This window comes from Cladophialophora yegresii (genome assembly GCF_000585515.1).
Source record: "Cladophialophora yegresii CBS 114405 chromosome Unknown aczIN-supercont1.7, whole genome shotgun sequence".
In the NCBI taxonomy this organism is placed as follows: domain Eukaryota; kingdom Fungi; phylum Ascomycota; class Eurotiomycetes; order Chaetothyriales; family Herpotrichiellaceae; genus Cladophialophora; species Cladophialophora yegresii.
Genome location: NW_006913051.1, coordinates 1,043,580 through 1,068,514, shown reverse-complemented (window position 1 = coordinate 1,068,514; position 24,935 = coordinate 1,043,580). Strand labels below are relative to the sequence as shown.

At 54.6% G+C, this 24,935-nt stretch overlaps 8 protein-coding genes across 8 annotated transcripts; 2 read left to right on the top strand and 6 right to left on the bottom strand.

Moving 5' to 3' along the window:
• Window positions 1-14: 14 nt before the first annotated feature.
• On the bottom strand, window positions 15-1,491 carry A1O7_09516 (uncharacterized protein; the record flags this gene model as incomplete). The annotated part of the gene is made up of 3 exons (XM_007763504.1): window positions 15-468; window positions 532-798; window positions 851-1,491. Coding segments are annotated over 3 exons (1,362 nt in total), but the record flags the coding sequence as incomplete, so codon positions are not given.
• A 7,199-nt stretch (window positions 1,492-8,690) lies between these two features.
• A1O7_09515 (uncharacterized protein) lies at window positions 8,691-10,535 on the top strand (the record flags this gene model as incomplete). Its single annotated transcript, XM_007763503.1, has 1 exon — window positions 8,691-10,535. One exon carries the CDS (start codon window positions 8,691-8,693, stop codon window positions 10,533-10,535), a length of 1,845 nt encoding a protein of 614 aa, XP_007761693.1.
• A 511-nt stretch (window positions 10,536-11,046) lies between these two features.
• A1O7_09514 (uncharacterized protein) lies at window positions 11,047-12,853 on the top strand (the record flags this gene model as incomplete). Its single annotated transcript, XM_007763502.1, has 4 exons — window positions 11,047-11,464; window positions 11,767-11,791; window positions 11,960-12,347; window positions 12,374-12,853. The coding sequence occupies 4 exons, from the start codon at window positions 11,047-11,049 to the stop codon at window positions 12,851-12,853; spliced, it is 1,311 nt and encodes a 436-aa protein (XP_007761692.1).
• A 2,315-nt stretch (window positions 12,854-15,168) lies between these two features.
• Window positions 15,169-16,401, bottom strand: A1O7_09513 (uncharacterized protein; the record flags this gene model as incomplete). The annotated part of the gene is made up of 1 exon (XM_007763501.1): window positions 15,169-16,401. One exon carries the CDS (start codon window positions 16,399-16,401, stop codon window positions 15,169-15,171), a length of 1,233 nt encoding a protein of 410 aa, XP_007761691.1.
• Window positions 16,402-17,184: 783 nt separating this feature from the next.
• Window positions 17,185-18,941, bottom strand: A1O7_09512 (uncharacterized protein; the record flags this gene model as incomplete). The annotated part of the gene is made up of 2 exons (XM_007763500.1): window positions 17,185-18,413; window positions 18,464-18,941. The coding sequence occupies 2 exons, from the start codon at window positions 18,939-18,941 to the stop codon at window positions 17,185-17,187; spliced, it is 1,707 nt and encodes a 568-aa protein (XP_007761690.1).
• Window positions 18,942-19,921: 980 nt separating this feature from the next.
• Window positions 19,922-20,481, bottom strand: A1O7_09511 (cytochrome c; the record flags this gene model as incomplete). The annotated part of the gene is made up of 2 exons (XM_007763499.1): window positions 19,922-20,044; window positions 20,098-20,481. 2 exons carry the CDS (start codon window positions 20,479-20,481, stop codon window positions 19,922-19,924), a joined length of 507 nt encoding a protein of 168 aa, XP_007761689.1.
• Window positions 20,482-21,519: 1,038 nt separating this feature from the next.
• Window positions 21,520-22,626, bottom strand: A1O7_09510 (uncharacterized protein; the record flags this gene model as incomplete). Its single annotated transcript, XM_007763498.1, has 1 exon — window positions 21,520-22,626. The coding sequence occupies one exon, from the start codon at window positions 22,624-22,626 to the stop codon at window positions 21,520-21,522; it is 1,107 nt and encodes a 368-aa protein (XP_007761688.1).
• Window positions 22,627-23,297: 671 nt separating this feature from the next.
• Window positions 23,298-24,678, bottom strand: A1O7_09509 (phosphomannose isomerase type I; the record flags this gene model as incomplete). The annotated part of the gene is made up of 2 exons (XM_007763497.1): window positions 23,298-24,598; window positions 24,648-24,678. The coding sequence occupies 2 exons, from the start codon at window positions 24,676-24,678 to the stop codon at window positions 23,298-23,300; spliced, it is 1,332 nt and encodes a 443-aa protein (XP_007761687.1).
• Between the last annotated feature and the right edge of the window lie 257 nt (window positions 24,679-24,935).

The following is a 24,935-nucleotide window of genomic DNA, read 5'->3' as shown; positions in this document are numbered from 1 at the left end:
TCCTGCGCATGGGTGGAGTAGGCGCTGGGAGCGACATACTGGGTCCGGCTGATGGGGCCATAGTTGGAAGCTTGGATGGATGCCTTGACCATGGCATGAGCCTTAGACACTGTGGATGAACTTGATCTCCTCATCGGGACAGAGGTTGGCGCGCTCGGAGCCTTCCGTCTCTTGGACTGGCTTTGGCTGCTAGGGCTCTTCTTCGCAGGCGCATCAATTTCCTCATATTGGTGGACCCGTTTCATGTGGTCACGTTGGTTCCATCGGCGAGGGAATCCGTTCCCCTCCCGGGCGCGCTCACAGTCCGGGAACTTGCACAGGTAGGGGTTCATTCCGTGGGTATGTTCTCCATGGGCTTCTCTTTCATGGCGTAGAAGGCAGGCATTGGACGAAAACCGGAGGTCCTCACATTCGGGTCGATCCGTGAACTTGCAACGGTATGGCCTCAAATGGGAATCCACGTATTTGCTGCAAAGAAAGGGCATGGTTAGAGAAGGTACCAGTGGTGAGTGGATTGGGGTGTCAACCTACTTGTAGACACACCTCTGCGTGGTGGATTGGTGACTGCAGTTGCCTTCCTGAGCCCACGGGCAATGGTATTTTCCGTCCTCATCAGGTCCGCGGTTGTAGTATGGATGAATTCTGGCCTTTTCCCGGTTGGATGGATCTTCTTTAGGAGGGCTCCTGACTTCCGGGGGTGAAGTGGACGAGGCACAATATTCACTGGCTGAAGCGTTCCTTTCCGAGGCTGATCGGATGGGTCGGGGTTGTCGCACGCTCCGCTGGCTGGGGCTGTTGCTGCATTGATTAGTTTGTATATTCACACAGGGTTAAGCGAAAGGAATCTGACCTGGCGGGCTCCATGTGGCATGTGGTAGCACTCTCGGATATCGTGAAATCCTTGTCCACCGGGCACAGTTGCTCCTGGAAAACGTGTCCTGATGGAAAGCATGTTGCCAGGTACTCCTCTGGGGGTGGGGTTGGAAGCCTCGACATGTCGGTGTTAAAAGTGGGCATCATTGTAGGCATGTACAGTGACTCCATGGGCATGTAACTGGCCTGCAAGTGCTCCGCGGAATTTCCTTGTCCTGGGTACTGGCAAGGTACGAAAGTCATATCTGTACAAGTGTCGCCTGAGAAAGCATCCTCTGTCAAGAACTCAGAGGCGAAATCGGCATCGAAGCCGCTCAGGCTGGACAACATAGGGCCGGCAAACGGGCCGTCAGAGACGGGCATGGAGCGATAAGCCATCCCTGAGGATGTGGACAAGAAGTAATCATCGTTGTCCGGATACGATCCGGATAATGGTGCAACGGGCCTTGAGCCGTGGTACCGGCGCGATCCAAGAGTGGAAGATGTCACAGCATAGTTCCCACTGGGCACTTGTCCGGCCATGGAGGCGGGGTTCAAATGAATATCACCAGGGGAAATCAAAGGCATAGTCCTTGGTATCCGGCTTTGAGTTCCTTGGGACTGAGTGGCCAATATCGGGCTTCTCCTGGTTCTCGAGTTCATTGCGGGATTGTCGGCCCTGAGTAGGTGGTACTATCAGGACGACAAAAGTTAGTTCTCTGCCCATCATACAACGAGGCGTCTAGGTAGCATCAAATTGAGTAAATCAAAAGGCAACAAGTGTCAGTGCAGTTGAGTGGTCCTGGGGGAGAATGCTGGCCGGGCGTAGGGATGGAGAGCAAGGTTAAACCAGGCCTGGGCTGAAAAGCCGCGATTTCCGGGAAGACTTGTGTTGCCAGAATAGGTGCGAACCTTAGTGGGGCGGCCGAAGGAGCATATATGGGCCAGCAGGACCGATGGAGAAGAGTGCATGTGGCTGAGAGTTTGGTGACAGGTCATGACGGCCGTTTGAAGTGTGGCAATTTCGGTCGGTCTGGTGTGAGTGCCGAGTGTCAATGGTGGACATTATGCCGTCAGTGTTGTCGGTTAATCTCCTCAGGGCAGTCGCTTTCGCAATCCTCTGGGTAATCCCACGGGTTTCCTTGGGTGCAAAGTGGTCATAGCGAGGAACGCAGTACGGCCTTGAGCTTCATGATGTCGCCAAATAGTGGATGTAGCGTGTTTGTGCTGAGCTGCTTCGCGTTGAGCAGGTGCGAAATTGGGTGAGAGTTGTCGTGAATGCCGGACAAGTAGCTGTCGAGGTAGCGATTTGCGGTCCAGCTGAGACGGTCTCTGCATTACACGACATTGGTGTATGCAGAGGTTCACTCGAGGCAATCCATTCCACGGAAAATGCAAGGGTGTAGTCAAATCCAGGATCATACTGGCTCCATTCGGTTGTCCATAGGTCCGCTTGGGTCTTGCGCTGATCAACATTCATTTCAGAAGCTTTGAGTTGTGATCATCGATCACCGCTCTGAAGCATGTGTCACCTTGAGCTAAAAGCTGCAAGGGACCTGTATGCGCATGTCGGACATCGTCCGCGCGCAAGAGGGATCCGGGGTGGTTTGACAAGGAAATCAGGCATAACATAATGAAAGAGTAAGGAAATCTGTAGTACCTCAAGACGCTGATAATCCGGCTGGTATCAATTTGAGGTTGGTTGTCGATTCAGATCCTGTGGATAGCAAGTCCCGGAGAAGAGCTCGAGTATAGCAAAAGCAAATGAAGCACTTCCTGGGTGTCCGGAGTAAATGGTTGTCCTGTGGGTATAATCCTAACGGCCAATGTGGACTGAGTTGGTTGACGTTGCCTGGGAAAAAAATCGGTGAAGATGTTGTCGAGAATTTGTCACGAGCTTTAGCATGTACTAGAACAAGTCTGAAGAGGAGGAAGAGAGCAAGACGGGTTGGACTGTTGGTTATAAGCAAGCCGCTGCTGCAGCACATGGGTCAGAAGGAGGGAAGTGAGGTGAGCGAGAGGTGAGCGAGAAGTGGGCAAAGGCGGTGGGAAAGGAGCCAAAAAGTGGGAAAAGCGGGCTCTGGTCGAGTCGTAGCCTCACTCTCTGCTCACTCCGACCTTTGGTCATCCCACCGCGAGCCGTCTTCACGACAACTTGAGTGGACTGTTTGATGCACCTTGCTGCGGTTTCGCATGCACGTTGCCCGGCTGAGCGCACAACAGCAATGCATCCAAGGAAGTTGCACAGACTCAGAAACTCGCAACTTGCCTGTCAGGTCCGTTGCGACCCGCCCTCGGCTGCAGCCAGCGCAGACTCCGAGCACAGAGGCAGCGAGTCAGCATCGACGTCACACCCACTATCCAGCACTTAATTCGTGCTACCCGTGATGCGTGTGGAAATGCCCCAATCTGTTCCGTTCTACTGGTTCACGCCCACGGCCCACGAATGGGTCGGTGATCAGCAGGGGAATGTCCATTCGTTGTCAATCATTCCCCGCCATGTCGGTTTCGGCAGGGTTCCACGCTTCTGCGTCCTGGCATGCACGCTTGGCCACTCGCCGTCAAGGTGACTGCAGTGACGAGGACCGCCGGCACATGCGGCAGGACGGAGCACACTGACGTGGCAATCTCTCGCGGCAGCGGGATGTTCTTGTGACTCGAACTTCTCGAGGCATTGCAGCATCATCCTGTGGCAGCCTGCTTTCTGTCCAGCTCACAGACCAAAGTTCTACAGCGTACGGAGTACACTATGTCCATTGTTGGCAGGACAGAGTACCGTGCATGATATTTTGAAGCAGAGAATATGGCTGGCATGAGCCGGTAGGCATCTGCATGTTGGCCTCGAATAAGCATGAGATGGACTTGAACGGTCATGTGAAGCCGGACGCTCTGAGAGGTCTGACGTATGTAGCTGCTACACCACTTTTACTCGTAACGACGTTGCACATATTACAATCTTTTCTCAGTTGACAGGCACAAAGAACAAAGTTTGTGTGACTTCAGCAGCGGGGTAATCCCTGAGGACCCGAAGGGCTAGCACAGTACTGTGTACGAGGTAACAGCGCCATCGGGCTGACAAGGGACCGAGACTGGAACAGACGCCTCAACCTTCAGAATCCAAGTACGAGTGCCCTCAGCCTCGTCAACCCCATTTACTGCGGCCAAGAAGCGAAGTTGTTCTCCACAGATGTCATAGACAAAAAGGTTTGCAATGCAAGCTCCGGAAGCCCTACAAAGCAAACAGACCCCGTACATCTTTCCCTCCTACGGTTACACGACACGAGGTACCCCTTCCTAACTGAAGAGTCGATCACAAGCAGATCGGACCCTTCTGGACGTGTTGCGAGACTGGACTAAACGGGGGATCTAGTATCGATGTAGCAGGAATCACAGCCTGATGTGCCTGATCCATCAAAAAACTGATGCAACCGATCTGGTCTTTGCTTAAACTCCAGAAGCCACTGACGATCCCACCGGTCGTGTTTGCAACCAGCACCTCGGATTTTAGTAGCCAGATGAGGAAGGCCTGAAGAATATCATGGCAAACGTACCTGCGTAGACGACATCAGCAAGACTGGGCCAGGACAATGTGGAGAAAAAGGCGCGGAATCAAGGGTCCAAGGTGTTCAGAAATACTCAAATGATGGGATGTTGTTCGTTCACAGACGTGGAGTCTCAGTTGAACTATGCTTTTGGATATGTTGTTTCATCATAAAGGACAGTAATGGGTGGAATGGAGTGCTCGCAAAATGGTGCGGGTGACGCATTGCTTGTCAGGTTACGTACCTCTTGTTCAAGCGCCTGCAGCGCGGGTTGAGTTCGGTGGTACGGAGTTCATCATGGCTTCGGTGAGCTCAGCGGGACATACCCGGAGCACGCAGGAAAGCTGGCTAATTCCCCGTTCCTGGACGAGCTTCAGCGATCACGCAAAGCTCTATGACTGCTTTGAGTTGCGCAACAGAGCTGCGGGTGCATAATCACCGACCAAAGTAAGTACCATCGAGGTGTGTTGACGCTGGAAAGCTGCCGAAATTTGAACAGCAGCGTGCGAGATTCTGACTGCCAAACCTGGCTTGGCACGTTTTGTCCATTTGCACTGTCTTGGCACGTCCCCACACTCGACGAAGACGAGTACGGCAATAAGAATTCTAGGATCGTGTACTCCGTACGGCATACGTAATTATCGTGTCCTCTGGAAGACATGGGCTTCAAGACTTTCCGATCGGGCAATGATGTGTGGTCGGATCGATGCTTTGTTCTCTCCAGCCACTTCTCAGCGAAACTTGACGGACGTGCCTTTGATAAGCTCTCAATTAATCACCTACGTCTTTCGCCATGGTGCAGCGCGGCTCAGTTGCTGCCTGACTACTCTAGGTCGCCTTCGTCAATCTAGCAGTTTATGAGACCAGGTAAAAGAGGCGAGTGCTACACAAATATGCAGGTTATACTTCCATGTGAATGACTGCACTCCTGGGGTAAAGTTTCGCAGGTCCCCCAGCCCTTCTGCGAGTCGTCGTGACTTGCACCTTATGCTTGGCCGTATCGATGAGGCACCCCAACCTGTGACGGTGGGCAATCGTAATCACGCCGGCACTGTGTGCTGTCTGGAGTATAAGAGTGATCTGAGGCAGATTGGCAGACCGCATTTATAAAGTCCATTTTCCCACGATGAAGCGGGCGTGAATTGGCGGGGCGAACTTCGACCAGCGCGACGCTGCTCTACTCTTATGGGCCTGCCAGCTGTTTTCACGATACACATGGACTGGACGTCCCATGAGAGGTTGACAACAAGTCCTGGCGCCACAGCAGCTCGACACAAGGTCCGGTTTTCCAATCAAACCCACAACGTCTCTCTCTTTACAACGAGCCCGACCAGGCCCTCGGTGAGAACCAAAGATTTGTTGGGGCTGGTCGAAACTGCAATCCTCTGAACACGAGTTTATCTTCAGGGATCTCGGTTCAGGGTCCAGCTCGGGGCTGGGCAAATTTTCAGTTGCGGGAAACACGAGTGTTTCCACCCACAACGTCCAGCAACAACCGGTGTTTGGATGACAGGACTCGAGAACCGTATCGCTGCTGACTACTCCCGGTCCAGCACCGACTCTGTGACCAATGGGCCACGAGTTGTCTTGCCGAAGACGCAGGCTAGACCGGTTGTGAAGCTTGAAGTAGTAGGATGGTGTGCAAAAGGACGATGTCATCAATACGTGAACCTCAAAGTACTTGTGGAAAGTAGCTGGTCCTTGTGAGCAATGAAGGTGAGGGCAATTGAAAGTAGCAATGCTCCGACTAAGAACCGCAAGATCGACGCCACACCTCCTTCCAGGTACGAGTACCACCGGCCATGGCCAGAGAGCCGCAATTCCTTCCTTTTCCACCCCAGCCGTACCGTTAATTGCAACTTGAATGGAGAGCCCTGTCATCGGCAACTGATAATCCCGTGGCCGGGAACGTCTCATCCCATGCACCGGCCTTGGATGGATCATCCCTGCGTAAAAAAGATATGAAATAGACTGGACATCTCGGATTTCTTGGTCATGACCGTGTCCACAAGTCTCTGCTTGGGCATGGGCTCTCAAGAGTGTTCCAGGCTCGGCCAATGTCACCGTCGAAGCACGCTTGAGAGCAGTTTACCAGGCCCGCCCATGACATGACAAATACGATGTGTTCGCCAACCGGCAGCTAGACCGGCGCCTGCTGGATGTCCTGAGCCGGCCCTGGAGACTAGTGTGGGTGCCCCTGATATTATGGTACGTACCATATCGAGCGCTCCATGTGAAACAGCCCGTCTATTCGGAGACGCTGTGCAAGCCAAATATGGGATGCGGCGTTGATTCGCCCCGAGATGCACAGAATCCTACAACATAAAAGCGAGGGGTGTCCCAGAGCGCGAGAGACCGGGTCCCGACACCATCCCTCGTATTGTTTGCTGACGGTAATCTGCACAACACACGTTGGGCGTCGTCTCATCAGAAAATGGGCTGCAACTTTTAGTCGGGGATCAGCCGGCGGTGTCGTTTCGTTGGCGCTTCTGATGTGGACTGGGTACCCGAGCATGAGAAGTCTTTTGTCAGCAATGACCTGCATCTAACTGTCCACCGGTACTTTTGCCACAATGCTTCCATGGCTATCCAGGACTTCTGTCCCAATACTCACACCGTTCTCCACGACATGGCACCAGAGCCGGAGTTAGCTCAGTTTAGCGCTTCCTGGACTCTCTTTCATCACCAGCAGAGCCCACAGAAGCACCCATGCTTGAGCACTGTGTACATGGCTCAGCCAGCGTCGGTGTTTTGCCTACGATTGATACTACAAGCAATAGCCGGTCATAATCTCATATGGCATTGTCCCGGCCTGGACACGTAGGTGGCCAGAAGGCGGATCGCACCCGAGCCTCTGCTACACACTTCTCCGATTCAAAGCGCTGGCTATTGTACTCGTTCATGTTTGTCAGCTACGGGGAAGAACGGTGGTGTCGGTATGCGTTGGTATAGCGATCAGCCCTGTCGTATTGCCATGCCATGTGCTGACTGGCTCATCTGCGCGCCGAGTGCCCCAACTTCCCGAACGGGATCCTGACAGGGTGAAAGCTTGTTTCCGGGACGACAGTCCTGGGGTTCGAAGCCCGGTAAAGCATCGGTCGTCGGCTTTTGTCCACGATACTCTTCACAGACATTCAAGGCGAATATATGATTCGCTATCAGGAGAACAGCCGCCTTGGCAGAGGGCCGAAGCGAGCGTATAGAATCCAGTGGCACACAGCCTTATTTATATCGGCATGACAAAACACTACAATCGGTGTATATGGAGGCGGCAACTTGCATTAAGCTCACGAAGCTCGTATGATTGCTGGGCCCGAGGACTACTGCCAGTGGGCCTAGACTGACTCTGGACATCGTGGTCGCCCTCTCAAGCACCCCCAGGCGGCAACAACGGGTTTGTGTGGCTCACGAGGGTTTCCAGACGCGCGGTGGGTGTCTCTCCAGTTCACGGCTACGGGCTCTGGAGCAGCCTTATCAGGAACAGGAGACTGAAACCCTGCTCCACAATGGATCACGCAGAGCGGGTCCGGGAGTCGCTATCCCAATGGGGCTCAAGATCACGGTGTGCTGGATGGCCAGAGACATTCGGGATCTACTTAAAAGCCAATCACTGCTTGAAAACCCCGGTGCCAAATTTGGCAAGTCGATAAGTCATCCTCCACTTGTATAGCTGCTTGTATCTGACAGGTATTGGGGGTGGCAGTATGCGAGGCTGTATACAGAGCACTCCCCGGGCACCAGCGTGGATCAGATTCGAGAGCTCATTCACAGCACAAGAACCGTACAAATTGCCCTCGTGTCTCGGCTTGATCACATACCTCCAAGAGGTCTTATCACTCCCTACCTGAAGTAGCTCGACGGCGTTGGAACAGATCGACTCCCAGAAACGCTTCAGCCTCGACCTGCTCGCAACGCCCATTGCTTCATTGGTTAGTGAGTGGCGTCTACCAAGCAGTGCATGATGAGCTAACGGGAACTCTTGCCTCTGCAGCACGGACAGCCATTGACATTCGGTCTTCTGCCTCGTACCCATCGCAAGCGGGAATGCTACTCTCGCTAATCCCCATCAATACGGTTACGTTTTGAACCTCGACTAGTTCAGACACACTTTCCTCGACCCAGACGCAGGGGACTACGACCGCCCAGCTTCGACAACAAGTAGCCTTGACAGCCACAATAATTGAGTAGTGCATATTGGCGTGCAGAGAAAACCCCGAAGCGTGAAGACACCCAGGCTTCTGGGTACGAGCTGCAACAGCTCTCATTGAACGGAGATCTCTGCAATTGGCAACCTCGATGGCTGTCTTGAACGAAAACCCTGCTCAATTCGAGTTCGCTACATTCAACAGCCTGAAGATCGATGCTCAACGGCCAGCCTCGACCAAGGCTCCCTTTCTGTTCATTGTCAAGACCCCCGCCTCGGACACGTTATCTCGCTCCACTACCCGCAGCGCGGCTGCAAGCATCAACAGCCATGCTCAACGTTGGGCCCAGGGGGTCGCAATGTCCCAGGGCGCCAATGTGGCAGGTGGTCCACGCCATACCGACACCCTGGCCTTCGAGAAATGCATGATGAGATGCCGTGTGTCTCGGCTGCTGGAGGAACCTAGCAAGTCAGTCAAGTCAAAGCGCTCTGGTTCAGCGAAGAGAGTCGGCCGATTCGTTGAGAAGCGCTCTCAAAAATTGACGCTACAGCCATCGGAGAAGGCCAGTACAGCAACGAGTGAGAAAGATTCATCGAGCAGCCCTGAAGCCGAGCCACGATCACGGGCGATGTCGCACGAGCGTCGAATACCCCAGACGCCGCCACTGTCAAGTCCTGATGGAACAAGGTATGCGGTTTTGAATCCCTTCGACTCGACGCCTCTCGCGAACGACGGCGACGTCCAGCCCATTCTTCAGTATTTTCTCTCCTTTACGCTTCTGTCCACGTCACAGGGTAGCAATGGCGGCAAGTCGGCCAACGCCGCCACGATACAGCACATCTCAAGCATCAGCGCCATCATGCAGGGGTGCATGAACAAGAGCGTCCACCTATATGCCCTACTAGCGGCTACGGCCAGTCCTATGCGAAGAGTCTGTGGAGTGTCTTTCCGTCCGGACAACGGACCGGAAATCTATCTGCACAAGGCACTGCAATGCCTTCGGATGTTGCTCGACGATAACAGCCAGCCAGCGATCCAGGACCGTCAGATCATCCTGGACATCTATTGTCTAAGCGTCTGCGGCTGGTACATGGAGCGGTATGAAGAATCCAAGACACACTTCAACGTCCTCAAACATTTCTGGAAGTCGCTCAGTCCGGGGCTCTCGACGCTGGACCAGTACATTTACGACCTGCTCAGCTACAATACCATCTTTCTCGAGGCTGATGCCACCAAGATTCTCGACTCAACCGGCCCTAGTCATTTTAACCACCTTGCCGGCGATGGGATGATTCCCCAGCCTCTCGCTTGGCAAGACCAGTATCCAGTCTCGGTCCGCCACTGCTCGGCGTTGCTCCTGACGCTCGAGCAGATAGGCTACAGTCCGGATCTCCGGGAGCTTGTGCGAGAATTGCCACCGCTCCTGCTTTCCTACCAGCAGTCTGACCTCCATAGCCTCGAGGGAGAGTGGGCCCAGTGGAAGAGCCGATCGCTTGTGCTTCGCCTGCTCGAACAACCCAGCTACGGGGACGAGCTGTGCTTTCGCCTGGCGCTCATCATCCTCCTCCGATCCATCTCCAACACCAGCACCGGTACCTTGGCCACCGGCTTCCCAGTCCGCGAGACCGACAGCGACATATCCATCGACCTAGTCCTGGTCACACGGCGCTTGAAGCTGCAACTGCAGCATGAGATCCTGCTGCCGTCCAACGAAATCTCCCCCGTCGCGCTTGGCAACAGGTCGGCCGCTATCTGGACCGGCAAGTCCAGCCATCTTCTGCTCTGGATTTTGCTCGCCGGGCTCTTCGGCGCCCGACTGACGGACCAGAAGAGCGAATACGACTGGTTCTGGAGCCGGGTCAAGGCGTTGATGCGACTCTTGGAAGTCAGCACCATGTCACGGTTGCGAAAGCTGGTCACGTCTTTCGCCTTTGTGGAGGGCATGCTGGCCGACCAGAGGATTGAGGGGGTCTTGGTCGACGAAGGGCTCGAATGAATATGACGGAAAGAGTTCGGCTGGGTGCGTGGCGTGGAGTGGTCAGCGCCAAGTCGACGACGTGCAGTAGCCTCCGCCATGCATGATGCGCGTGAAAGTACTCCGTACTCCGTATATGGTCGGATTATGGCATCAAGATGGTTATCTAAGCATCCTTTTGTGTTTTGTACCTACCTAGGGCCTGCACCGGATGCGGGTTGCAAAAAGGCAAATTGCACCTCACCTAGCCCGTGGGCCATGGACATCTCATGCATCTAAGTGACCGGTGCTTGAATGTCGTTCACCTCACGCCTCGACGATCTTATGGGCCGCGGCCATCATGTCCATCCCTGGCTCTGCATGTGGGAGAGCGGCCAGAAATCGAATGAGCCATGTATTGACTGTAGATGAGTGACCCCGGCCTTAACTACCTCCAGTGGCACCTGGGCGATAGCGGAGACTACGCAGACGAACCCGAACCAGCGTCGCTCTCTCTTCCACAAACAAACAATAAACCGCGTGTCCCTTCCCCATGTTCCGACGCGTATCCCAGCTATGGTCGCATCTGCTTCACCACAAATCCAATGCAAATCCTAGAACTGTATCTACTGGCATGGACTTGAAGCGGACCTTCCACGGCGGAGGAGACTTTCAGTCAACCGCATCGCTTGATCCCTCCACTGACACCAGCGGCCGTTGGCTTCACCGGGACAAGGCACAGCGGCAAGCTCGATCTCTGAAGTTCGACTTCGCTCTATTATGCCAGAAAGCTATAAACGTATGTCCCGGAGCTAAGAGCGTCGTGCAGTGTGAAAAGACGGAGGGGGGCTTCAACCGAGTATTCATCTTCTCCCTGGACAATGGAGCACATATCGTGGCAAAGCTGGCTTTCCGTGTGGCTGGTTCACCAGATCTGATGACCAGCTCGGAAGTCGTCACAATGGCATACGGTAAGTCTGCCGCTCTGCCCGGACGTTCTACTCATACGATACATTAAGATCTCACACAAGCATCCCCGCTCCCAAGATTCTCGATTGGAACTCCGACGCCCGCAATCCAGTGGGAGCAGAATGTATCATCATGGAGGGCGTTTCGCGTAGCGGTGTTCAGCTGCACGAGGTGTGGCCGACCATGGATACGCATTAACATATGCTGGTGACGAAGAGCCTGGCGTATGCTGTCGCGGAGATGGCGAAACTCCCCTTTTCCGCCTACGGAAGCTTGCATTTCGCCACGCATGCGAGAGACTCAGGAAAAGTGGTCAACGTCGCTGATGGGTTTGTGGTCGGTCCAAATTGCGGAAGAGAGTATTGGGAATACGGTGGCGAAGAGACTACCTGTCAACGGGAGCGTCCGACGAACCGAGGGCCATGTGAGTACCGTACAATACCATGTCATTCTATTTGCGCTCATTCTTTGACAACGTCACTAACGAGAAGCCAAAGGGACTACACTCGGGAGTACACCGATGCGTTGCTGGACGCGGCATATGAGCGGCTCCCTAACCTTTCAAAGGCAGAGCATGCCGCCGAACTGTCGTACCGTGGCTCAGTGGAGGAACATGTTCGGCTCTTGCAAATCAGCAAAGCCGTGATCAAGGGCTTAAATGGGAGCCCCGTGATTCGGGACGTCTCGGCACCGATACTCCTGCATCCTGATCTCAACAAGAGGAACATATACGTCTCGCGCGACGACCCGACGCAGATCACCGCCCTCATAGACTGGCAATCAACCTACGTGGAACCAACCTGTGTCTACGCGAACGAGTCGCCTGATCTGACTGCTGCCTCGCCAAATATCTCCTCAATCCCTGAAATGGACGACGAGTTACGTGTAAACATAGATGATGTCAAAGATAGGGAAAAGCTGGACCGAGACCGCCATATCTGTCAACAGACCTTCGAAGTCGTACTCCGTGGATACGCGCCAAAGCTCGCAGCCGCCAGGGCGCTGGCGGAAATACTCCCGAGTCCGATGCGGTCTGCCATTCGTCCTGGCGGGACCGCGCCCCGGCGTTGCGGCAGGAATTGATCGACCTGTCCCAGCCATGGCCTGAGCTGGGACATTTAGGGTCATGTCCCTATCAGCCTTTAGTGGAGGCACTCGCGGAGCATGCGAAGCAGTGGGAGGATTTCAAGACGGTGCTGAAATTCAAAATCTTTCTGATCCGGGTGCTGGACTCGAACTCGGAAGGGTGGATCTCGACCGATGGCTGGGAGGCTGCGAAAGCGACGCACAAGCAATTGTATGAGCAGTGGATGGAGACGGTCAGGGAGTCGGAAGATCCGGAGATGAACGAGGAGAGAGGGAGGAGGCTCCGGCCTTGGGATGAAAGTTGAGAGACAAGGGATGATGAGTGCGTGCTTGTCGACAGTCGCGCAAACGACTTTACATCGCCATGCAGTCAGCGTGCAAAGTGCAATCTTGACAGCAGAATGTTACTACTCAGCTGCACATCACGATGTCACGACCCAGCATGGGAAAACCAGATGGAAGTGAGCCTCACTCACGCATGGTATTTCTTGCGCCTTAGTCTTCCCCAGGCAGCCGTTCCAGGATTGCGTGGGAGATCGATGTCCTCGCCGCCTGATGTCAAAAAACACAACATATACATATCGTTACGGGATAGCGACGAATGAGAGCACGTGGTGTCTAGAAGATGGAGGGCCCGAGATTTGATACCGAGCACAGCCAGCTACCCAATTAACGAAGACGGGATTAACCGTACCTGTTGACATGGTATCTTGTCACCTAGGGTAGACTCATTCACTGACCCGATCGGCGCCCACCTGCTCACTCGCTCACTCACTCACTCATTCACTTACTCACACGACCACTTATTCACCCACTCACCCACGCAACCGCTCGCCCGCTCACACAATGACCGGTGGTCGCCCTTGTGGTCCAAATCATCCTCTCTCCCTACGATATCAAATCCACAAGCAAATTCGCTGCTCAGTGGCACTATCGCACAGAGGCCGCTCACGACGCCGGTAAAGCATCGAGGATCGACGGTTGAGTATACTCTCGAGACGGAGACAGGGTCAGGAGGCAGAACCAACAGAGAGACAGCGTCGGGAGATAACAGAGGCAACACGCGCCACAGGGGCAAGACTGTCAGGACTGTCAAACGCGGAAGGATTGATGGATGCATACCTGGGTAGACGGATACAGTACCGTAAGCAGGTAGAGACAAGGTGGACACGGACACCTTCGAAACCGATCTATACACGTGTACATATCTACCTCAGGCACGCCCTCATACTTCATGGGAGACTTAACTTGTCTCTACAGTAGTATCACCCACACCAGCCGGTCCGCTGGTCAGCCATACATACAAACCGAGATCGCTGGCTCATGCTGATCGTTCTGGGCACAGGATGTATTGTCGAGGCGTGCTCGTCTATTGTCCAACCTTCATCCCCTGCCCGTCTGGAATGCAAAAGAAGAGTCTCTCGAATGGCTACCCGTACGTCCGAGCCATGCGCATCGAGTCCTGCCTTCTCAACCGTTCAAGCCTCTTCTCTGCACAAACAGGAGGGGTGCATAGTTTCGTTGGCACAATCCTCGAGTTCGCAGCTCTGCTTAAGTATGCTCTGCTCAGCCTTTCTCGCCCTTCAAGCATCTTCGCTGTGCACAAGCAGCACGTACACATTAGTTAGACCGCTCGAAGTTCATGCTTATATATGCTCTGCTCGGCCTTTTTCAAGTCTTCAAGAGTCAAGACTCTTTCCTGCACCAGTGGTGCGATGCTATTTCGTTGGCACAACTTTCTCCTCGAGATTCTTGCTTATGCTCTGTTCAGTCTTTTTCAATTCTTCAAGCCTCTTTCCTGCACAAGCGGTGCACCATTGCTGCCGTTGGCATGACTGGAGTTTCGTACTTGGGCTCTATTCAGCCTTCTCAAGTCTTCAAGGCTCTTCTCTGTGCACAGGCGGGTCGATGCCGTTCGGTGGGCACAACTCTGGGCTCGAGTTTCCTGCTCTGCTTATGCTCTACCGGTGGGTGCGGGGAGTTGAGTTGCTTCATCGCGGACAGACAGTCGGTCACTGTGGCAGGCAGGCGGTCGGGATCGAAGCTTGAGCTTGAGATCTTCTCGAGAGTTAGAGCGAGAATCGTGAAGATTATTGCTGGTGGGTACATATGTAGCCATATGCACCTGGCGCTGAATATGATTGCCGATCAAGGGGAAGCCTGTGCTCATGATCGGCCTTCTGAAATGCTAGGATGCCGAAGGCAGAGCGTGTACAGCATGTGTGAAAGATACCGCTGCCAGGATGCCGAACATGGAGCGTAGAAGGCACGTATATCCCTCCCTCTGTAATGCTAGGATGCCGACACAGGCCGTAGACGACATGCGTGCAAGGTATCGTATGTCCTGTCGACAGGCGTTGCGTGTACTGGTAAGGATGTGAATGCATCACATCATATCACTCCTTTGTCCCGCTGGATGTGGTGGGTATTCCCTGCATTGCATGATATGACATGACGCTTTCGATCCGTTTCATCTGGTGACGATCATGTCGTAGTCACGAAGTGGTAAGACGGCTCAGCTGGCTCCCCGGTACGTTTGTGTTTGCGTTTCGCATTTCGTCGTAAGTAGCCCCCACTGGGGTTGGAGACGGTGCTTCATGCCACTCCTTCCTCTTCACCCTCACCCAGCACCTGCACCGACTGCAGCCTTCGTTTCGAGATCCAAAAACCCGTCCAGCCCGTCCATGACATCCCTAGCGACGCCGCCGGTCAAAGCCGTATTGACCGCCTTTTTGAGCATCGACCTCTTGATCCCCCCGACTCGAGGTTTCCAAATACCAGGCACTTCGACCCCCTCGCCTACCTCGCCTAACAATGGCACACCCTTCATGGTATCCCTCGCGGGCGTGTCGATCATTCTCGTGGCGAGGACCTCAAACTCAGCACCACGAGCACCACGGCCGCCTTCACCACCACTCGCCACGCCGACACTGACGGCGACGACAGCGTCCGCAACAGCCAACTCCTCGCGACTCGGATCGAAAATGACATTCTCGCCAACCACCACGACCAGTAGCGTGACAGGGGGTCTTGATGCCACCGGGATCCCTGTCTCCGTCCCGGTCCTGGAGTACAGATACGCACTCGCCATCCAGTCGTCATCCGCAACGGGATCTTCCTCGCCCTCGCTCTTCAGGCGCGGCACCCGCGTGTCCCGAAGCGCGAGATGCGTGGCCATACTGAGCAACGGGAGAGGATAGCTCGCGAGCCCGGTCGCCGAGATGAGCAGCACGTCAATGTACACGTGCCAGTGCCAGCGCGAGTTGATGACCAGGCTGTCCTGGAGAGATGCGCGTGAAGACGAGGAAGCCACTACCAACGGCTCCCTCAGCATCTCCTCGAGAAATACCAACCCGGCGTCATCGTCCCGTAGGCCGGGTAGCGTGAGACTGAGGGTGACCCATTCGTGGCTGCCTCTACCTTTTTGACCTCGTGGGCTGTCGTTCGGGTTCATATCGACATCGACATCGACATCCGTAGCCTCTCCATCATTGCCTGCTCCTGCTCCTGCTCCTCCCTCTCCTCGGGTTTTGTCGCCTCCCTTTGCTTTCATTATCGATTTCGCTTGCAGCCCCGCGCTCGTGCTCGTGCTTGTGCTCGCCCGCACTTCTACCGAGAATGTGCGCTCAACCTCAAGCTTCACCCCCACAATGGCTTCCCGGCCATCACTGAACCCGACGTGCGCGCTGCCGTTGACGGACGGGAGCACGCCCGTCTCGGCGCGCAAGGCACGGAAATCTGTTGGCGAGGGTCGCGCGTCTGGGCGGATGGGCGGGGTCGACGAGAGCGATGTATGTAGGTACGCGAGCTCGGCGGGGGAGAAGGGCAGGGAGGAGGTGAGTGAGGAGGGCATGGTCTCTGCTGGTCTCTGTTTGGTTCGGTTCGGTTCTGCTGCTGACCTTGAATAGAAATAAATGGAGAACCACGCAGTGCAGTGCAGCGCAGTGTTATGCAGCGCAGTGTTATGCAGCGCAAGTAGAGCGTGTCACTCAGAAAAGAAGGTGAGGAGGAATAAGTGTTCCCAAGGAAGCCCCTCAATGCTGGTGGTCGTGGGACCGCGTGCGGCGGAGGTCGAAGAATGGATGCGGCGAACTAGTACTCTGTGATTAGGAACGCATGAACTAATTAGCGAGCGACTCGCGCGAGGGCGCCAGGCCTTCAGGCGTATGATTGTTGACTTGTGTACGGAGTCCAATCGAAGTGAAGATCTGGAGGGGGGAGGACGGTGCTTTGAGACAGAACCCAAAAAGTTCCGAGAATCAAATGATTCAATTGCGCCGGAGTTAACGAATCGTGCATGGCGCCCGTGACTGGCTTAAAGCCGAGAATAGACGGCGAGGACGGCTCAACACACAAAATACGGACGACAAAGTAGGTATCTGTAAGTACGGAACACTCGCTGACTCCATATTACTGCGCCGCACATCGAACATCTAGGTACTGAGGGCAAAGTATGCAATACAGGCTGGTTCTTGATCACCGAGGTGGCAATTCGAATACTGAGCGCGAAGAACGGAGTCCAAGCTGGTTCTTCACTGACGGGCAACTCGAATACACAGTAAATACACAGTAGCAGAAGAAGACGCAGTGTTTGACGACCTCTTCGGGTGGTCCTCCGTCGCGGTCTTTATCCCGCTCACGCGTCGATTCCCATCCCTGCCGCCCCATCGCTGACACCCACAAGCCGGGGTCTGCCGGCCTTTGCCCCATACACCATCTCCATGAGTATACTCTTCTGCTTATCTCGGACTCCCCGCAGGTATTCGTATGTCCCCTCCAGGCCTCGGATTTGCTGGTCGACGACGCTCCCATTGTCGATCGTGACCGAATCGTTGCGCCTGACCAACGGGCTCACCAGTTTCCGCCGCAACGTTTCCAGGTTGATTTTCAGCGTCTGTAACCGGGTGTGGTGCTCCATGAGGAGATGTTTGTTGTTGACCGTCCTCGACCGGACGCTCGACAAGAGCTGCTTGTTCTTCTCGAACTTGCGCAGCATCGCGGCGTTCGGGCCGATCACCCTCGTCCACAGCGACGAGAGGAGATCGCTCTCCAGTCTTTCTTGCGTGTCTGTTTCGCGGACGACCGTGCGCTGTAGATTCAAAAACTGTCGGTCAATCGACTCGAACAAGGCGAACAGCGCCGCCGAGTGGGTCAACTCGCTGTTGATCGACTCCTCGAGCACGTTGACGAATTCGTGGAACGTCCTCGTCAGGGTCGCTCTTGTCCTCTGCGGCGAACTTGCCCCGAATACTTTGGTCAGGAACGTTCCCAGACTTGTCGGCCCTTTGGACGTCTCGAGTAGGCCGCCTCGGTTGAAAATTCCGTGCAGGTGATCAAAGATGACGCCGCTGAGTGATGCGCCTTGTCCTGTCGTGACCCCTTCGAGCTCCCGTCTAGCCCAGTCCATGACGAGCAGGATGCTGTCGACATCTGAATCCACGTCGGCAAAGAACCGCGTTAGCTCGAGACCCAGAGTCTTCAGGCTCTCGGATAGTTCGTCTAGTGAACGGACAATCAATGGCGCTGAAGTCATGTTTGCACTTCTGACCGACTCGCCTAGATCCCATACCGCCACGCTTGTCTCCTGCAGGGCCGTGATTTGCGTATATCCGTTCTCCGAATAGAAAATGAGCGGCTCGAACGACTTTGCCAAGGTCGACACCTTGACAAGGTCCGGCACCGGAGGTGGTATCGGTGGAACAAGAATGATGCGTAGAAGCGAAGCGAGTAGAATGGTCGCGAGAACCGACACAACTGTCGCCGACTTTGTCTTGGTCACCGCGTCGAATTTCCTTTGCACGAAATTGAGAAACGGCACGAAAGGCTCCCGGTGTTGTACTTCGGCACGCAGCTGTAAGCGAATATCTGTTCCACTATTAGTGAGTCGCCGCCTCTTTGGGGTGGGGAAATACTACAATTGTTCGGGCTCTCTGCGGATATGGGTTCTTCAGTCGCGAAGGGCTTTGCGCTATGCTGGGGCTCCACCTCTGGCGAGCGCTCCCTCACGGGCGAATCTGTGCCCGCAGGCAGAGGGGTATTGACCGCAATTGTGATGTCTGGGTCGCCCTCGATCGCATCTTGATATGCCTCGGGACTCGTCTGCCTTGACCTGGAAGGGCTGACTGACGGTCGCAGGTCATATTTCCCGTACGGATCCTGCCGAAACCAATTGCTCGCGTTCGAATTGCGACTCTTGAAGCCCGGCGGCGACCACGGCAACCCAGCGCTTGATGTATCGTCAGCTTCACTTTCCGCTCGCTCTGGCCTGAAGCCCGGAAATAGAGGGGAGCGGCGCTCTTGCTCTTCGAAGTCCTCTATCGAAGCCTCCAGCGAATGCGCATCTTCGTGCAGAGGCTCGGAGTAGACGCCTTCCATGGGCCTCGCTTGCATCATGGCGAACATCGAGGCGTGCGAAGGAAAGGAGAAGAACTCATTAATGCGAGGCTGCGCGAGAGGTCAAGGCGGGGCAACAGGCCGATAAAGAGGCCGGCCTTCACAGAGAATCAATACGACTCGCGGTTGGTTCAATATAGCTGTCACTAGGCAACAATGGTATCAATGAAACCACTATCGAGAAGCCTCAACTATTGTTTCGGTGGGACAAAAGAATAGAGGGCGCACCGTTTGAGACTGCCAAAGAGGAAAGTCCATCTCTGGCAGAATGCGGGATGTTCTGCAGGCCCAGCCTCTTCTCAGAACGCGGTTATCGAGGTACACGGACAAGCAGCGTGCATCCCGCCTTGCACGGCTAGCGGGCGCCAGGTACTGTAAGTTTGCAACAGAGAGGAAAGGAAAGGGAAAGTCTGGAGGCTGGGACAGCTGGCAACCCGTGGTGTCGTGGTTGAGAGGGGAAGTTTGCTACCAATCATATTGCTGGACAGGGTCAAGACCAGGATGCTTGATGCAAGGGGCTGCGGTCCTTGCTGCAGGTTTGGCTGTCTGCCAGTGCTGCAACGAGTCGCCCTTATTGGAGGCTGCACGACGCTGCCGAGGGCCAATTGCTTATCAGCGAGTACTCTAGTACTGCGAAAAGAGTGATGGGAGGCAAGACGAATAACGCAGCGGAGAAGAGATGATTGATATGGGCCCTCCACAGCTTAGCTCTGCCAGTCTCGCGTGAGAAGATGCAGGTACGCTTTCGAAGGACCAGGTAGCAGGAGGATTTTCTATGTACAAGGAGCTTCGTCTACCGGCTTCTCCGGCTTCCCATCCAGCCGTAGCTTAACTGCTATGCAAGTCCAACCGTCAAATTAGGTAAATGTGCGCCTCGCCGTTCTTGATGATACAAGCAGCCGATGATTCCAGGAAACGTCGAAACGTGCGCGAGCGAAGAAGCTGAGGCGCGAGTAGATCCGGATCGGTGCAGATGGTGTCTACTTCTTGGTCTCTTCACGCAACCAGGTGATCAGGTCGTTCCTGTCCTTGCCTTTCTTCAGACCACCGAAAGCCATCTTGGTGCCCGGGATGTACTTCTTGGGGTTCTCGAGGTACTCGAACTAGTTAAAGATTAGACAACAGGCGAATGAGATCCTGAAAACGAGCAACTCACCAGAGTGTCCTCCTTCCACGTGATGCCTTTCGACTTGTTGGCATCTGTATATGAGAAGCCCTCAACAGAGCCGGTCTTGCGACCGAAGAGACCGTGCAGGTTGGGGCCGATCTTGTTGCCCTCTGATTCAACGACGGTGTGGCATTGTGCGCATCTTGTCTTGAACAAGTTGGCACCCTTCTTTGCGTCACCTGCAGTAAATGAATGTGAGCTTCTGTCCCATGTCTGTTCTTGCCGGTCTCGCTTTGCAGCCTGTTCCGCAGCAGCTTCCTTTGTGTGCTTTGCCGCGATCGACTTCGAGCTCATCAAGCTCTTGAGGGAGGTAGGCGAAGTAGCCCCAAACCATAGTTTCGAGCTTAGATAGACGGCACCGGAATATCGCATCGAGAGTTACGGTAGAGTAGGGACGGTGGCGTGACGGGTGGTTGAGCGCGTCGCCGAGTCGAGGCGGCCATGAAACAGACACAATCTGTTATTCGCGAGTTGCGTGATCGCAACCGTGACACGCCGTCCATCACTCCTCCCGTTTGCGAGCGATGAAAGCAAGAAGTGAAGCTGCTGCGAAGCTGCAAAGGCCAGTGGAGCAGGAGACACCTACCTTCCTTGAATTCGTCGTTCTTGCCCATTCTGATGTGGTGATAGAAGCTGGGGTAAAAGTGGCGGAGGTGTGGATATGAACGAGGGAGCTCTCGTGTATGAGATAGCTTAGGCTGTTGGTGTAGGCGTAGATGGCAAAAGAGACTGAAGCAAAAAGGTCGAAGGGGATCAAAGCCCAGAAAAAGGTCTGTGACGCCGATGAATGACCAGGATCGAATCCACTTTCAGCGCTCGCTCGCTCTTCTTCCGGGCAACTCTTGTTCGAACCCACCGCACCCGACGAATCATACGGGCCCTGTTGTCATCGGCAGTTTTCGGGAGTCAATCACTTGCGGCACGAGTAGCAATCGGAACAGCATGGCCTCATCCAGGTGCGCCAATTTCCAAAATTAATCTGCGTTCTTCCTCCTGTATTGAAATCCACCTATCTGCCAGTCGTTCTGAATCTGTGGGCACCTGACTTGAAATGCTATAGACATGGTCGGCTTTGTCTGTGACGTCCTGCTGTGGCATTCACAAGCTCCAACACAGATGGCAGGCAAAGAATACATGCTCGATCTAGCCGAGGAGGTGGCGATGACGTCGTCGAACACTCGGAGCAGCGGCAGCCTCTACCCCAGTAGACGTCAGAGCTCGACCATGACCATGAATGACCATGACTATGCAGCCAACATCATACGGGCTACTTGGTCCAGTGCAGTCACGCAGCGCAGCACAGAAATGGTGAAGTCGAGGTCAAGTTTGCGCCACAGGTGCCACACAGGATCTACAACCAGTCGTCCCCATGCTCCCATGCTGTCCCATCCCGCATCTGGGGAAAGCACACTACTCCATCGTGGCCCAGAATTCGTCAATGAGCTCATGTCTCTTCACAGCAAGGTCAAAGTCCGCGTAAGGCTGCCCCGTCGCATAAGCCTCATACAGCCTGCCAATATTCTGCCCCTGGGTCGGCAGCGCGGTCCATTCCTCCCCACCCTCGTCCGTGACGAATTCTTCGATCTCGCCCTTTTCGGCGTTGGAGAACCGAATGCTCAAGGCCTTCGCCATCTGCGGGCCCGCGCTCGCAAACTCGACGGCCAATTCTCCCTTGGTGCCATATATCCTCCACGTCGAGCCAGGAGAGCCAATGAACCTGTCTCCAGCCCGTAGGTGGAAGCTGAATACCGCCGCCGGATGCCGATCCAGCCTTCCCTGCAGCAGGATCTGGTCCGGCGTGTCCTTGTCGTAGAGCTCCTCGGACAACGACCCGTCAGGCTTCATGAGATGCATTTTCCGCCGGAGGTTGACGGCCAGCGGCGTATAGCTGCCCGGCTTCAGCTCCCCCACAGCGTACAGTATCGAGTCGAGTACGTGGCCTCCGTAGATGGTCAGCAGGTTGCCGCCGACCCTGCGGTCCATGAAATAGTGATATCTGTCGCTCGCCGCGTTGTTCTGCCACACGTGGATGGCCCCCTGGTAGTTCACGCTGTGGATGTCGCCCAGCGCCCCCGAGTCCACGAGTTCTTTCACCTTATTCACACTTGGTGACATGCGGCCCTGGAGCCCGATCATGGTTTTGACGTTCTTCGCTTTGGCCGCGGCGGCCATCTCCTTTGCTTGTTCCGTGGTTGCGGCGAGCGGCCACTCCACAAAGACGTTCCTGCCGGCCTTGAGGGCCGGCATGGCAACCTCGTAATGCGTGTCTGCTCGCGTCGAGACGACATAGAGATCCACGTCCGGGTCCGCGGCCAGCGCCTCGTACGTGTCGTACGCCTTTGTCGTCTCCGGCAGATTATGCGCTTTGATTGCCGCCTTGGTGGATTCTATTGACGAGTTGCACAATGCCACGATCTCGTAGTTGGGAGATTTGGCCAGTCGAGGCAGATGGGCCAATGTCGCCCAGGCGCCTTGCTTTGCCGAAAGGCCTACGATGCCCACGCGAACTGGAGCCATTGTGGTTGTTGTTGAGGGCCCAGCGGGCAGTACAATAATTATGGGAGGAATGTGGACGGAAATCAGCGCCACATGAATTTATGTTACAGTACCTTGGGGAATTGACGGACGACTCTCTCGTCAACGCCGGCGGTATTTACGCGGACGAACTTTATACGTCTCTGCAATTTCCAGGCCGTAGGATTAATTAGTGATGGCAAAGGTGAGAAGAAGTCGTTTACCTCGAACTGAACAGACGGCAGGCTTACAAATCGGACGACTGGTCTGACCTCCTACTAGCGCACTACGACCTCTCTTTTCCCAGCTCCGCCAGAGGTTGGTGTGACACTATTGGACTCTACGAATCAGCTCACATCAAAGTGACGATACAGTGCCGTTTCTGGGTCTTCGTTTCACCAGATGAGGCGGCCTGAGAGACAAACCGAGCCATCTACAGTATCTATGTTGCGAGGGTGAATCTTACAAGTCCGAGGCTATTTTACCCCCATCTACCTGGCATCAATCTGTTCAAGCTTGTGCCCTCGAAAGCCTGGCTCTCTCGTACTCACAGTGGGACTGTTCATTTCCGTCATAATCACTTGCATAAAGCGTCATTACCTTTGGGACATGGTCACTGCTTCGCCGTCGAGCTGTCCTCACAATCGACTTTTCACACCTTCTGGGTTGACTAGTCAATGCGCCCCATTGTGCTTCGCCGTGTCGCCAATCTCGCAGAAAGCTCTGAATGTAACCATTTCCTGCGCACTGCTCTCTACCACCAACTCGGCCGTCGCACCAACGAAATACACCCAGCCTTCCTTGAAGTCTTCCTTTTTGGGTCCCACGCTGATGGTGCCTTCTCCGCTCGTGCAGATGATGATGCTCGGTCCAGCGAGACCTTCGAACGTAGCCTTGGCGCCTTCTTTCTTGAGCACAGTGCGCACCACGCTGAATTCTTCGATAGGTGGGTCATAGAGTAAAGATTCACTGTTCGAGCTGTATGCCTTGTCGTTTAGCGTGACATACGGATAATCAACCGGCTGGAGGAGTTGTTGCTCCGGGGGGTTGTGGTCATATGTCAAAATATCCGTCAGTGTGTTCACGTCCTGGAATTTGGGCGTGAAGCCCGCGCGTATGACGTTGTCGCTGCTGGCCATACATTCGATGATATCGCCGGAAACGTATGCATGAATGTCATCCGCTTTCAGGTACATGGCTTGTCCGGGCTGCAATTTGACCAAGTTCAAGAAAAAGAGCACGAAGAGGCCGATGTCTTCCGGGAACTGGCTGTTACAGCGTTGGACGAGTTCGCAGAGTTCCTCGGAAGTGTTCACGCTGGGTCCGGGGGAGATGGAACCTTGCTTCGCCAGATCCAGGAGGGCGTGTGACTTCTCAGCGACTTTTTCCTTGGAGGATTTCATGAGCGAGCTGAATGCCGATCTCAAGCGAGATTTGGCGTCGGCTTCAGATGGCGATGACGTGTTAGCGATCTCTTCGAGAGCTTTGGCTTCCTCTTCGCCGACCAATTCGCGGAGAGACGGGATGGTGGAGAGGAAATGAGCGATTTCCTTGAGAGGCCGGAAGCCGCAGAGACCTTCGAAGGGAGTGATGGCCAGGGTCATCTCAGGCTTGTGGTTATCATCCGGGTAATTCTTAGGATCCTTGGCATGAAGCTCCTCGGCGAGTTTCTTATTGGGATGAGCCTGGATGGACAAGGCTTTGTTGATTGATAGGACCTTGAAGAGGAAGGGCAGTTTCTTATTGTACTTCCCGGTTATATCGCTTCCCATCAATGCCTGGTTATCTGCAACAAGGTCAAGCAGTGACCGGCCGGTATTGAGATCCTTGGAAGGCAATGATGGGTGAGTGCCCATCCATAGCTCAGCGTAGGGCTTGTCATCCTGCACTGAGAAGCTGTCTGAGGGCGTTGCAGCAGCGTATCTCGCGGCGGCAGAGTCCTGTCCATTCTTGCCCCAGTCGTAGCTGTTACAGCCTTGGCAAGGTCAATATTCAGAGATTCCCATGCCATAAACGACACTTACCGCACTGGAGGCGAAACAGGGGTACCTGCATGACGTCTGGATTCTGGCTGTGATATGGGGACCTGTCGAAGTGAAGGGTCCTTGTAAACTCAGTCGGACTTCGGGACGAGGACGTTTTAACTATGAGACCAATCTCGAGAGGAAGAAGAAAGAACAAGATGGCGGTGAAGAAGATGAAAGCGGCTGAAAATCCAGTGGGTATTGATCGCAGCAGCAGCGGCAGGTGTAGATTCGGGAAAACGTGGTTGGTCGAGGACCGAGAAATATCGACTGAGGCATCAGTGAGAA